General features: G+C 34.6%; 2 protein-coding genes across 2 annotated transcripts in view; one reads left to right on the top strand and one right to left on the bottom strand.

Annotated features, from left to right (window-relative positions):
- Positions 1 to 114: 114 nt before the first annotated feature.
- On the bottom strand, positions 115 to 8,485 carry LOC117325967 (uncharacterized protein C8orf74 homolog). The gene is made up of 5 exons (XM_033882507.1): positions 8,408 to 8,485; positions 7,183 to 7,375; positions 6,129 to 6,541; positions 5,782 to 5,923; positions 115 to 1,201 (listed from the first exon to the last, which is right to left on the bottom strand). Exons 1-5 carry the CDS (start codon positions 8,456 to 8,458, stop codon positions 1,068 to 1,070), a joined length of 933 nt encoding a protein of 310 aa, XP_033738398.1. The 5' UTR covers positions 8,459 to 8,485; the 3' UTR covers positions 115 to 1,067.
- A 200-nt stretch (positions 8,486 to 8,685) lies between these two features.
- Positions 8,686 to 12,242, top strand: part of LOC117326519 (lipoxygenase homology domain-containing protein 1-like) — an 83,909-nt gene continuing 80,352 nt past the window's right edge. The window contains 3 exon segments of the mRNA XM_033883275.1: positions 8,686 to 8,764; positions 9,819 to 10,634; positions 11,577 to 11,778. Coding sequence (XP_033739166.1) covers positions 9,846 to 10,634; positions 11,577 to 11,778 — 991 coding nt within the window. The 5' untranslated portion in view covers positions 8,686 to 8,764; positions 9,819 to 9,845.

Genomic DNA, 12,242 nt, shown 5'->3' with positions numbered 1-12,242 from the left:
TAGAAAAATATTGTAACCAGTGTATGTTTGATGTTAATTAGAGCTCTTTAAAGCAATAAGTCGGGTAATTTGTACTAATAGTGCAGCAAGTCCAATAATAACACCACACTGGCATGTTTTTACAGGTATGTATATGAAAGAAGGTTTTATTTATAACACATCTTTATACAATTATATAACAATATCAGAAACATTTCTAACAAATTATCACAAAAAAGACCGATTTGCAATGTCGAACAGTAAATTGCAACTTTCAATACCACTCGCACACCTCACATTTTAACAATGTTTAGAAACACACAATCCAGACAGTATGTGTTGCATGTAGGGAACTAAAGTAAACATATATCATATGTCCATAAAAACATAGAAAACTTATAATTATTTCTCGGAATTCAAAAAGCATCAACATTATAAAGTTCTTCGAATTCTTGTAGAACAAATCAGCATGAACTTTGTGAAGTTTTGTGTTACATTTTATATAAGTTGGTTAGTAAATTATTCAAAATATGTAATTTTTTATATACTGTGAATCATAAATGTTGCTTCCAACTTGCAAATTCTATGAGTCATAATTATTAACATATGACACCTTCGACTGATTATAAAATGACAGCACGGACTTCCACACTGAAATAAATTTTTTACAGCAGATGTTTCAAATGAGTGTAAATGTTGATGTTTATGTAATATAGTGTCAGCATGACGTGTAACCACAGGAAAATAAGTCGTCCATAAATACTGGTATTGTATTACACCATAACAATAACTCCAATCGATGAGTATGTACACACTACCTATATCTCTGGACATGTGAGTAAATAACCTTCGAACTTATTTACTGGAAAACACTCAATCCAGACTGTTCTGTAGCTCGTTTGAACAAGCTTGTAAATAATAGGTATATGTATCAAAGATTTTTGTTTACTTAATGAATGAAATATGATTTGAATTATCACACCAAGTACACTGGTAAATAACATAAAATGTCTGTATTGCAGTATCTATCACAGAATTTCTTGACTGCACAAGAACAACAGAAATGACTGTTATTATTGGAGATCTTATCAAGACTTAGAGGCCCTACTCCTGCTTCTACTTGACCCTCCAGACTTTTTGCGGTCTTCTTTAGGACTTTTAGGTTTCCTCACCGGAGTCACTGCTGGTGTTTTCGGCTTCGTGTTGAATCTTGGAGGTTGGCCTGTAAAATAGATACTAGATAGGTTAGTGTACTAGTATATGTGTTATATTCAACAGATCTGGTCCATGCAAGGGAAAAAAAAGTAAAATAAGACTCCTAAATGATTTGAAAAATGAAAGTCAGGCAGAGAAAATGAACCTAGAACTTGATTATATACATACTTTGGTATACAATGCGTGTTAATCAAGTCGAGTTTACAATTACTTTACAATTAACAGTATGTTTCAGTTTGTATTGCATTCATTACATCTACATTCTTGTTCCTATAGAGATATACACAACAGTTTAATTCAAACTAATATGACAGATTACAGTTTAAAGTTACCTAAAAACGAGGCCTTTTTAAATGCTCTAAATCAATCATTTTTGTTCCTCTAGTACACAATCTGACATAAATCAATCCTTAGGACTTCATAACACCTTTATCCCTGAACCACTTAAGGGAGATAACTATTGTATAAATACAAGGTATTGTGTATAAAGTATTATACATCAGTCACTAAAAGTTCTGGAAACCGGAGTATCATACATCAGTCACTAAAATATCTGGATACCAGATTATCATACATCAGTCACTAAAATGTCTGGAAACCGGGGTATCATACATCAGTCACTAAAATGTCTGGAAACCGGAGTATCATACATCAGTCACTAAAATGTCTGGAAACCGGGTATCATACATCAGTCACTAAATGTCTGGAAACCGGAGTATCATACATCAATCACTAAAATGTCTGGAAACCGGAGTATCATACATCAGTCACTAAAATGTCTGGAAACCGGAGTATCATACATCAGTCACTAAAATGTCTGGAAACCGGAGTATCATACATCAATCACTAAAATGTCTGGAAACCGGAGTATCATACATCAGTCACTAAAATGTCTGGAAACCGGAGTATCATACATCAGTCACTAAAATGTCTGGAAACCGGAGTATCATATATCAGTCACTAAAATGTCTGGAAACCGGGGTATCATACATCAGTCACTAAAATGTCTGGAAACCAGAGTATCATACATCAGTCACTAAAATGTCTGGAAACCGGGGTATCATACATCAATCACTAAAATGTCTGGAAACCAGAGTATCATACATCAGTCACTAAAATGTCTGGAAACCAGAGTATCATACATCAGTCACTAAAATGTCTGGAAACCGGGGTATCATACATCAATCACTGAAATGTCTGGAAACCGGGGTATCAAACATCAGTCACTAAAATATCTGGAAACCGGAGTATCATACATCAGTCACTACAATGTCTGGAAACCAGAGTATCATACATCAGTCACTAAAATGTCTGGAAACCGGGGTATCGTACATCAATCACTAAAATGTCTGGAAACCGGAGTATCATACATCAGTCACTAAAATGTCTGGAAACAGGAGTATCATACATCAGTCACTGAAATGTCTGGAAACCGGGGTATCATACATCAGTCACTGAAATGTCTGGAAACCAGAGTTTTTTTTGTTTGTTTGTTTGTGTGTTTTTGGAGGGGGGGTTTGATAACCAAAGTATGTAAGTTTGAGGGAGGGGAATGGATACTTTATGATGGTGATTAATCTTACTGTGAACTACAGCATCATAGTCTCATAGTCATGGTAATTATATATATAATAAGTAAACAACAATGCACATGGTATTTATTTTTAGCCAGACACAGTAAAGAATGTAATGCTTAAAAATTACCATGTCTGAATAATTTTACCTTCAAAGTTCATAGATCTTTACTTCACCAATATGTGCACATCGGCTAGCTAAATGTCTGTGGCTAATTATTTATTGTGATGCCCACAAGGCACCAGCCATAAATTTCTCACTGTATAATCCTCAAACCATTGTTGGAATACAAAACATGTATGTGGTATTGTTTATTTATTGTTTATTATGCATTTTCAGTGAACCAGCAAGATCACATTGATACATGCACCTGTTTTTATCTAACTCTGAAAGGTAAAACAAGTCACTGATCTAACGCAAAATATCAAGTCACAGTTATATTTTTGATTTCCTGTAACTGTTGCTGTGAGATGGAGATCATATAATAATCTACTGATTGTGAAAATAATAACCCGAAGAAAAATAAATTATAAATGTGATGATCAAAGCATGCATTGAAATGTTGTGTGATATAATACTTCATGCAATATACATTATTTATACTTTGTCAATATGTATTTATCTGTCAGCCATGCATGACTGACATGCATTTTGTATAAGGGATGGTTTAAATCGGTGGTCCAACAGCACATAAATCATTCATTTAACAGGAAGTCTATACTACAATGTCATGGTTTTGAATTTATCAGCTATTTGATCTGTAAAATGATAGGGAATTTTGTAAAAACAAGTATATCCCCTGGGTTTACATTATTGACATTGCCTAAGAAAAGATCTAACTAAAAGATTGTCGGATGAACGGACTTGGATAGCACAAAGGCTGTCTGATCAGGTCATAAAGGGAGCATAAAATCACTGCAAAACATATCCAAACAAATTAAAAAGCTGTCAAATTTCACACAAAAACACAACTTATAGCATGTTAACATTTGAAGCATGTATCGTCTCCAAACTTTCACTTGAAATTTCTAAAATTAATATTTGCTAATGAATTAATTTGAGTTGTACGTCTAATAACAAAACTTGCAGTTATATCCTTTAAAACTGTCTGAATGTAATATAAGATTATTGTAGAAAATGTATGGTACAGAAATAATTACGTAAAAATCTTGATCCAATCAAAGCGCATTTTAATCAAGTTTTGTTTTGTTGTTAATAATAATTTCCTAGAAAACTCTATGGGGTAAATAACATTTCAATCATGCGCTAAGTTTCAGCCAAAATATTTTGTCGTTCCATATAAAGGCCTCAGAATAGCTGTTTGGCCTTCAGAATTAACAAAACAACTGCTGTCTTCAACCATGCCAAGTCAAGAAATAACATTGTATATAGATGGTATGAGTATTTATGATTAGATTTCGCAGAAATCTGAACCCCTGATGTCAGTGATATCTATAATACAAATGGTTAATCACTCTTAAACATACTTTCCTGGAAGATTAATTGTTAACCTGAAAATGTACCAATTAGAGGTATATATCACTTAATTATTTAATAATCATACAGAATATAAATATATATATACAATATACATGTATACCCCCAGCAACCCGTTATTGATGTATATACCATGTGTATGCGGTATGTGATAACCCTGGCCAACATTGATCCGTTATCCAGAAACAAACAAGTGCATTTGCTTCTATTGTAGCAAAATAAAACAGCAACATATTTCTTATAAATGATTGTGAGGTCATTCCTATACTTACATCTCCTCATCATCTACAAGTAGGTCTTAAAACGAACATTATCACCAAACATTATTGATACATTAAATTTAGATATCATATGGAATATTTCAATATAGATAACGAAAACTAAATTAAGAATTCTTATTATCTTCAAAAAGATGAGCTCCAACTGTTTATTGTATGGTTACTGTGTAGTTGGTAATATTTGTGGGCGATTTAATTTTATTATATTCGCTGTCATCAAATATCGTGCAAAAATGGATACCCAGCGAATATTAAAAACAAATAAATCATGAAATGTATAGAAATGCTTACTACAGAGTGTTGCAATGCAATTTTGAGCAAAATTTAACACCTTTGAACTAGGCCAGACTGTGACAATCGCAGAAAATTGGCCTCTTGATATTTATCAACCATACCGTAGTTCCCTCGTGTTCCCTTACATTTAAGCATACAGGCTAGAAGGGAGCATACAAGTGACTTTCATTCACCTGTCTGGAATGTATTGCATGTTAAAGTATCTTGTAAACTTTCCTTTACATGTAAAATACTACCTTTCCAGAATAGCTAAGCAAATTTTGACTAAATATGGTATTAATCATTACTGGTCTGAGGGAATCACCTCGAAAATGGTGGGTGTGGACTCCTTAGGCAGAAGGATGGGGTAATATAGAAAATAAAGGTGATTTTTAATAAAATCCTATTCCTTGAGTATGCAAAAGAGATTTTAATCAATATGATATGTGGAACATCCTTTGACCAAGAGGATTTGATGGAAAGTAAATGAAGTTGACATGACTTTCTAGGTTTTTTTAAGGTAATGTTAGCAATAGTTTGTTTAAGAAATAAATTCAGCTTGAATGTAGTAGGAATATTGAATATGTTGTTTATGGATGTTAATTATTTGAATCATTTGAGAAATAACTTTTGACAAGGCAGATTTGGTAAAAATGTATCTTTTAATATGAAACTTTTGTGGAAGATTAAACTTGATTTTGAAATTGTCTTATTCCGTCATATACAACAAACCTATTATCACATATATCAACATTTCATTAGAAATTCATCTTACAGGTGAGTTTGACATTATGTAATATAAAGGAATAGAAGATGGTGTGTGACAATGCTGGATAAAAAAGAGAAAAAAGTTAGGCAGAAACAGAAAATTGCATGTTAACAGACTGTTCAGTTTTAATACCATGTTATTTTGGTGTGTGTACATATATAATTAAGTGGTTGAAATGTCCTTTTCCAGACGTACCCATGTTTGGAGGACGAGGAATACTAGTCTTCTCCAGCTTCAGCTCCAGGTCTTCTTTCATGTCACTAATGTTGCTTTTCATCTTCTCCACAATAGCACTGGTGTGAGCCTGCAACACCTCTCGGATGATTTCCCCTACTTTCTACAAATGAAAAAAATCAAAAGGTGAAGCATTTTTCATCAAAGACAATATCACAATTAAGACATATCAGCTACAATTCATGTATTTTGAAGTAGAGCTTTTCAAAGGTAAATATGTGATCAGCTAAAATTCATTAAATAGTTTCAGACTTGTTATAATACAAAGACTGCCAGAACTCTATTTTACATGTAAAAAAATTCATTACCTCTTTATTCAATGGCTGCTGTTGTTGATTTTCTGAAATTTTCTCTACGACCTGCTCCTTCTGTTGACCGGCCTCGACAGCCTGTGTCTCACGCTTGGCAGCCCTCCGTTCAGCGCATTCTCGTTCCCGCTGTTCCACTGCCTCATACTTCTGATTATATTCCCAGATTCGTTTTTCTTTAGCTGTCTTTAAAGCTTCAGAGCATGATGATGGGGGTGTATGAATCTCTAGTGGGACATTTGGAACTTGACTTTCACGATCATGTGCAAATACATATTGGAATAGTTTGTAATGCCGCATAAATGTTAAAAAAACATGTTCTGCATAGATTTTGTAATTTCTTGTAGCTAAAATAAATACCAAATCATCTGATATTTCTTGGAATATTTCCAATGTTTCTGGAAGACTTTTTCCTGAAAAGTAAAGGTTTACAATTAAAGTTTTTAAATACTGTATATATACGTGGTAATATTATTTTAGAAATTTCTGTGTTGTAAGCCTATTTGAATAAACCAAAATAAATACATTTACAGTAGCTATATATATAGGGCATAAGATTATGAACTTATACATCGAACTAAATTAAATGTCACATAAGCTAGCAGATAATTTATATTATACCAGATATATAATATTCTAAGGCAACATCAGACATTGTGAAAACTGCATCTTTATCATACACTGCCTGGACTAATCAAACATTATTGCCTCCCCTAGAGGGCACTTTGGTCTGATATTGATGTCAAGGGATGGAATGGAACCTGAGCCAGAGACAAGCGTACTATTTCATCTTGGGGCAACATCAGACCATAGTGTCCTTTAAAGAAAGCAATCAAATTTTTAGTTTATAACACTTTATTTTACTTTTCCAATTTTGGTATAAACTGAATTTTTCACCACTGGAGGGCCTAACAGCATCAGCCAATTTTGTCATCTGTGTCTAATAGGACTAGAAACAGTGAAATATGGAATTTGATTTCTGAAGTTCATTATATTCAAGATAAAGAGTATACATCCTACACACATTTATGTTTTAACCTGCATCACTACCTACCTATAGATTCCTGTAACAGCTGTTCAGAGAAGTCTACTGCAGCACACACCTGGTCCCACGGGAAGCCTTTCTCGACTGTGAACATAAGACACTCGTATAGGAAATCCAAATGGATGTCTTGGCGCATGGCCAACTCTGCATTGAAGGGCTGCCATCCTAAATGTTTTAAGAGGCACTGCTTCCCTTGTTCTTTCTGGAGGAAATAGAAAAAAAAGAAAATATCACTGGTTTAAGTTTTCCTTTGAATTTCTTGGGATACCTCATACTTACTACAGTAAAATATGAACCTTCCAGCTTCATTCACAAAAACTTATTCTAGAAATGATGAAGATTCCCGCAATAAAAGAACAGGAAAAAACAGATTCCTGTTGAGTGCCTGACAGGAATTGAACCCCGGTCATCGGTGTGATAATCCCTAGCCCGAGTTTCCTCTGGCCCTGACACCATGTCTGGTGTACACACACCAGACATGGTGTCAGGGCCAGAGAAAACTCGGGCTAGATAATCCCAATCTCTAACACTTAAGTCAATGAAGCATGCACCATCAGTTGAATGAGAGAGACAGTGTTTTTCACTAATTAAGCCACATTGACCTGCTCCTTTTACATCATACTTTATGTGGTAGTTTTTAACTGTAAATATAGTGTACATAGTGATAAGGTCGCCTGCTGCCTTCACATTAGGGGGAATTTAATTCCCTTTAGCTTAGTAGGTAGCGCTGCGGACCAGTAAACATATGGTCGCTGGTTCGAACTTCGGTGGAGGCACACTAAATGCTTCCTACTTGTATGAACACCATGCTATAATGTTTCAGATTAAGATTATTATTAGGAAAACTAAACATCTCAGTAAAAGGCATAAGTGATATATTATGTACTTATTTTGTGTAACCGTTTACTTGGATCGCCACGATCGACATGTTCATGTACAATATAATACAGGAAACCCTGACTACCCCATGCCTCTATCTGTATGAACTATGTTGTACCAGAGACTTGTATATCAGGTATACGTCTCTGGTCGTACCTACATATACTGTACTGTACTCGTAGAACTCTACGGTACATGCATCAACTTTCACTTTCAACGCCTAAGAATTTGGTATTTTAATGTGTATCATAATATTCGCCACTTCATGTTTACAGTGGAATACGAAGAATACTTTATCTGGTGATAAAGCTGAAAATCTACCAGTTTAATCGGAGCTAAAATGCATTTAACATACCGAAAGGCTTGCGACGTGCTGTGCAGCAGTTGTTGACAGAGTCGCCGCCATTTTGTTGCTACCAAGCTTTAAACGCGATTCTCGTTAAGTCTCGAATGCGTTATTTTCTTTAATTACTTGAAACTCTGAATTCTGTAATCTGGTATATATCTTATATTTATTGATGAATTAAATTGATGTTAAAGTAATTGAAATTTAGGTTGACGAGTGAACAAATATCAGGAATTAGTTGTTTACTGATCTATTGTAAAACGAAATCACGTGATTAGAAACGAGATTAAGCACCTGCTTCATGTGGATTACTTTCCTGTGTAACGATAGTAAACAACACGGAAATGTCATCCCAGTACGAACCAGGTATATAATGCGAATGTAGAGTGATACAGTCAATCTGCAAAACTGTGCAACTGAATGTGTTATCTAAGCATTTTCCTTTGCTATCCCTCACATTATTGTGGTTAACGAAATATTGCTGCCCGCGAAAAGTCTTGCATGTTGAGCTCTGGATAAAGTTACTGATAGTTTTTAAGAGCTCCGATGCATGATCATCATTAATCAAATAATATTCGTGATGAGCGCTAATGAATTGTGTGTTCGCATACATGGATTTTTTTAGTGTTTATCGGATGTCATCACGTTCTAATTTGAGTGTAGAATGGTAGGTGTGAAGATGAAATATATATAGACATTTAGCCTAAATAATTTGGAAAAAAGTTTTCTTTTATTTTGAAATTGAACGTTTACAGTGTAAATTTGCATGTTTCTTAGTTGGCAAATAAGTCAAAATTATATGCAGTAGATACATTTTATCAATGTATTAGTCAGATGATAATTAACTACCAGGTAAACCCCATGTCTCTGTATAGTTTACATGTGCAGCTATTATAGTGATGTATTACTGTGACGTAAAACAGTGAGGGTAATTGAAAAGTCATTATTAATTTATATGTGACCAGAAGCTTTTGTTTTTATGCGAATTAATGTGAATTAATACCTACCATGACGCAGAACCACAATCACTGAAAACGTTTGCAATATTCTGAGCCATTTTACGTCGGGTAAAATGTTCGTTATGATAAAAGGCATGGACCTTGTACCTGTTACTTGTCAAAAAGTTGATGTTGTAATAAGAGTGATTAAAGTTTGTAATGTGTTAATTTGTCAAATTAAATTACACCTTGGTGCACATCATAAATTACTGTAAAATACTCTCTGAGGTGACAACATACCCAGTTCTGATATAATGGGATTCCTGTCAGTGCATGAAGTCATCAGGAATGATTTTTTTCCCTGTTCTTTTTCCCTATCTAACATTTCACCTGTTAAATAATTACCACTGATAGCATTAATGATTTTTAGAAATAGCTACACTTTGTAATACATTTAATAAACTTTGTTGATTTATGTTCAGGTGGATGACTGAAACTGTTGCAAAGTAATGGCGGACACCTACACAATGGAATCCAAAGAGAGGGATGAGACAGACGCATCCCCGCACAAAGTACAAGAGGAGAGGAAGCAGGGGCGTATTGCCAAACCAAAAACACGAAAACTCAAACCTTTGTTTGAGTCAGATTCACAGAGCATGGAGGAGGGAAAAAATCGTAAAGATCACATCCGGCAGAGTCGCACATCATTGACTGCTCCAACACAAGCAAAAATATGTTACTTCTACAAAGACGATGATTACACATTTAAGTCTCTGAAAGTAGCAGTCAGTGACCGTAAATACAAAAGGCTGGATACTCTTTTTAATGAATTATCAAAACGGATGCCAGGGTTAAACTATGGTGTTCGAAGCATTTTCACTCCGAGAGGAAAAGAAAAAGTTGAAAGTTTTGATCAGTTGACGAATGAACAGAAATATATCTGTTCAACTCAGCGACATACACTAAAAGGTTTGAATATAGAAAGAATAGACAATCGTGAAATGTGGCATTCAACTCGTCCTCCAAGTGGACGTAGGGCATATAATCGCCTGGTGAGGGACTCTCGGTTACGCGATGGTAAAACACGAAAAACAGGGAAGCGAGACCCACAGATGGCATATGCTTACTATTCTTCAATGCCTAAAAAGGTGACCATTATGAGGAATGGGGACCCGACAGACCGCCATGTTATGATATTTAACAGAAGGACTGCCCAAACATTTGACCAAGTGCTCAGTGACATTGGAGGAACAGTTAAATTTGCAGTCATGAAACTTTTCACCATGGAGGGAAAGGAGGTAAGTATTTTTAGGAGAAAAAAAGGTGAATCATATTTGCAGAATTAAATATGTGAACATACCATTATTTACATAAGTAGTTTTCTTTCAAAAGTAACTGGTTGAGTGTCACCACTTTACATTGTCAGAATTGTTTTCCTCTTTAGATAGCAGGCTCAAAATCGATGAAATGAAAGCACTGCAATCATTTTGTTGGAACTGACTTTTACTGAAAAGTGAGAACACAGATTAGATAAAGTAATTGGAAAGTATTTTTCTGAGTTGACAGTTTTGAATTACAAAACTTGATACAAAAATCTATTTCAACTAGGGAAGTAGAATTAATGAACTAAAAGACCATTGTCTAGTTTAGATCTTCTTAAATAGTTGATAATGAACAGAAAGGGAAGTACCTGATTTTTTTTTCTAAAATGTATAAAATGTGGTGGACATGTTTTACTTAAGGTACATTTTGTATTTATGTTTTAGAATGTTGTTTTAATGCATTTTGTTGTATTTACATGTGATTTTATTCATTCAATTTTCAAGCAGGGTTAGCCTGTTGTAAATCTCTAGAACTCCCGAATTTCGATATTAAAGACAAATTTAAACCACTAATTGATCACAGACAATTCTGATTGGTTAGTCATAGTCATAAATTAATGACTAATCATTGTCTATATCAATTGATGGGGAAAACATTTTTATCATACATTAGCATGATTTAAAAAAAAATCAGATTCTTTCCAAATACCAATTAAATATTTAAATTGTCAATATCAAAAACACTCATCTTCATATTAATTATCATCAGCTTATCATCGTCATCATCAACTACTTTCCACTTATCAACATCTTTTGTTCTCAATCTTCATCATTATCTTCAATACTACAATAGGATTTAACAATCATCATCAGCATCATCATCTGGGTACTGATATCCTACTGTTTTATTTACAACAGATTCGGAGCTTACAACAGTTGATGACAGGTCCGGACGTACTGGTTGCAGGAGGAAAAGGATCTTTCCGTCCAATGGAGGGTTTCTCCACTACACCTCGGCAGTCCAGACTCGCTTTTTCTCGTGGGGGCCTCAGCACTCGAGGGGGGTCTGACATGATTGCTAGGAAAATGCAAGAACGACGAGAGAGATTAAAGAAAACCCGTAAGTGTTAAATCACCCAAGCACATATATGAAGTATATTGTTCCTTAAATCAGATGCACACTTAAGCTTGCTCTTATAGTTCAAGGTGAATTGTTTGATGGCATTATAAGTAGTTGTATCCCTGGGAGTAAAGACTATCTGATTCCTACCTGCTCCACTAGGGCAAATTTTTCCCTTTAATATGTCATATTCTGTAGAATGTGAGCTAGGGGTCTTGGTTACATTCTCATTGGAAGAATTAGAAATATCATGACCTCTGTTACATTGGTGCCCATGTAGAAACTGGGAAAAATACTCAATCTTGCTCCATAAGCATCACTGTTTCCCCATGGAAAAATTTAGGACAAATTCTTTTCTGGAAGGGATCATTTAATCCTGGTAAATACTAGCTGTTCCTGTAACCAACCAGGCCAGGGCAAAATTGTCTAAGTCATTAAGTAAAGGATTAATCAACCAAAGTTAG

Source organism: Pecten maximus, chromosome 4 (assembly GCF_902652985.1).
Source record: "Pecten maximus chromosome 4, xPecMax1.1, whole genome shotgun sequence".
NCBI classification, from domain to species: domain Eukaryota; kingdom Metazoa; phylum Mollusca; class Bivalvia; order Pectinida; family Pectinidae; genus Pecten; species Pecten maximus.
The sequence above is the reverse complement of the archived record's forward strand: the minus strand, read 5'-3'. Positions and strand labels throughout refer to the sequence as shown.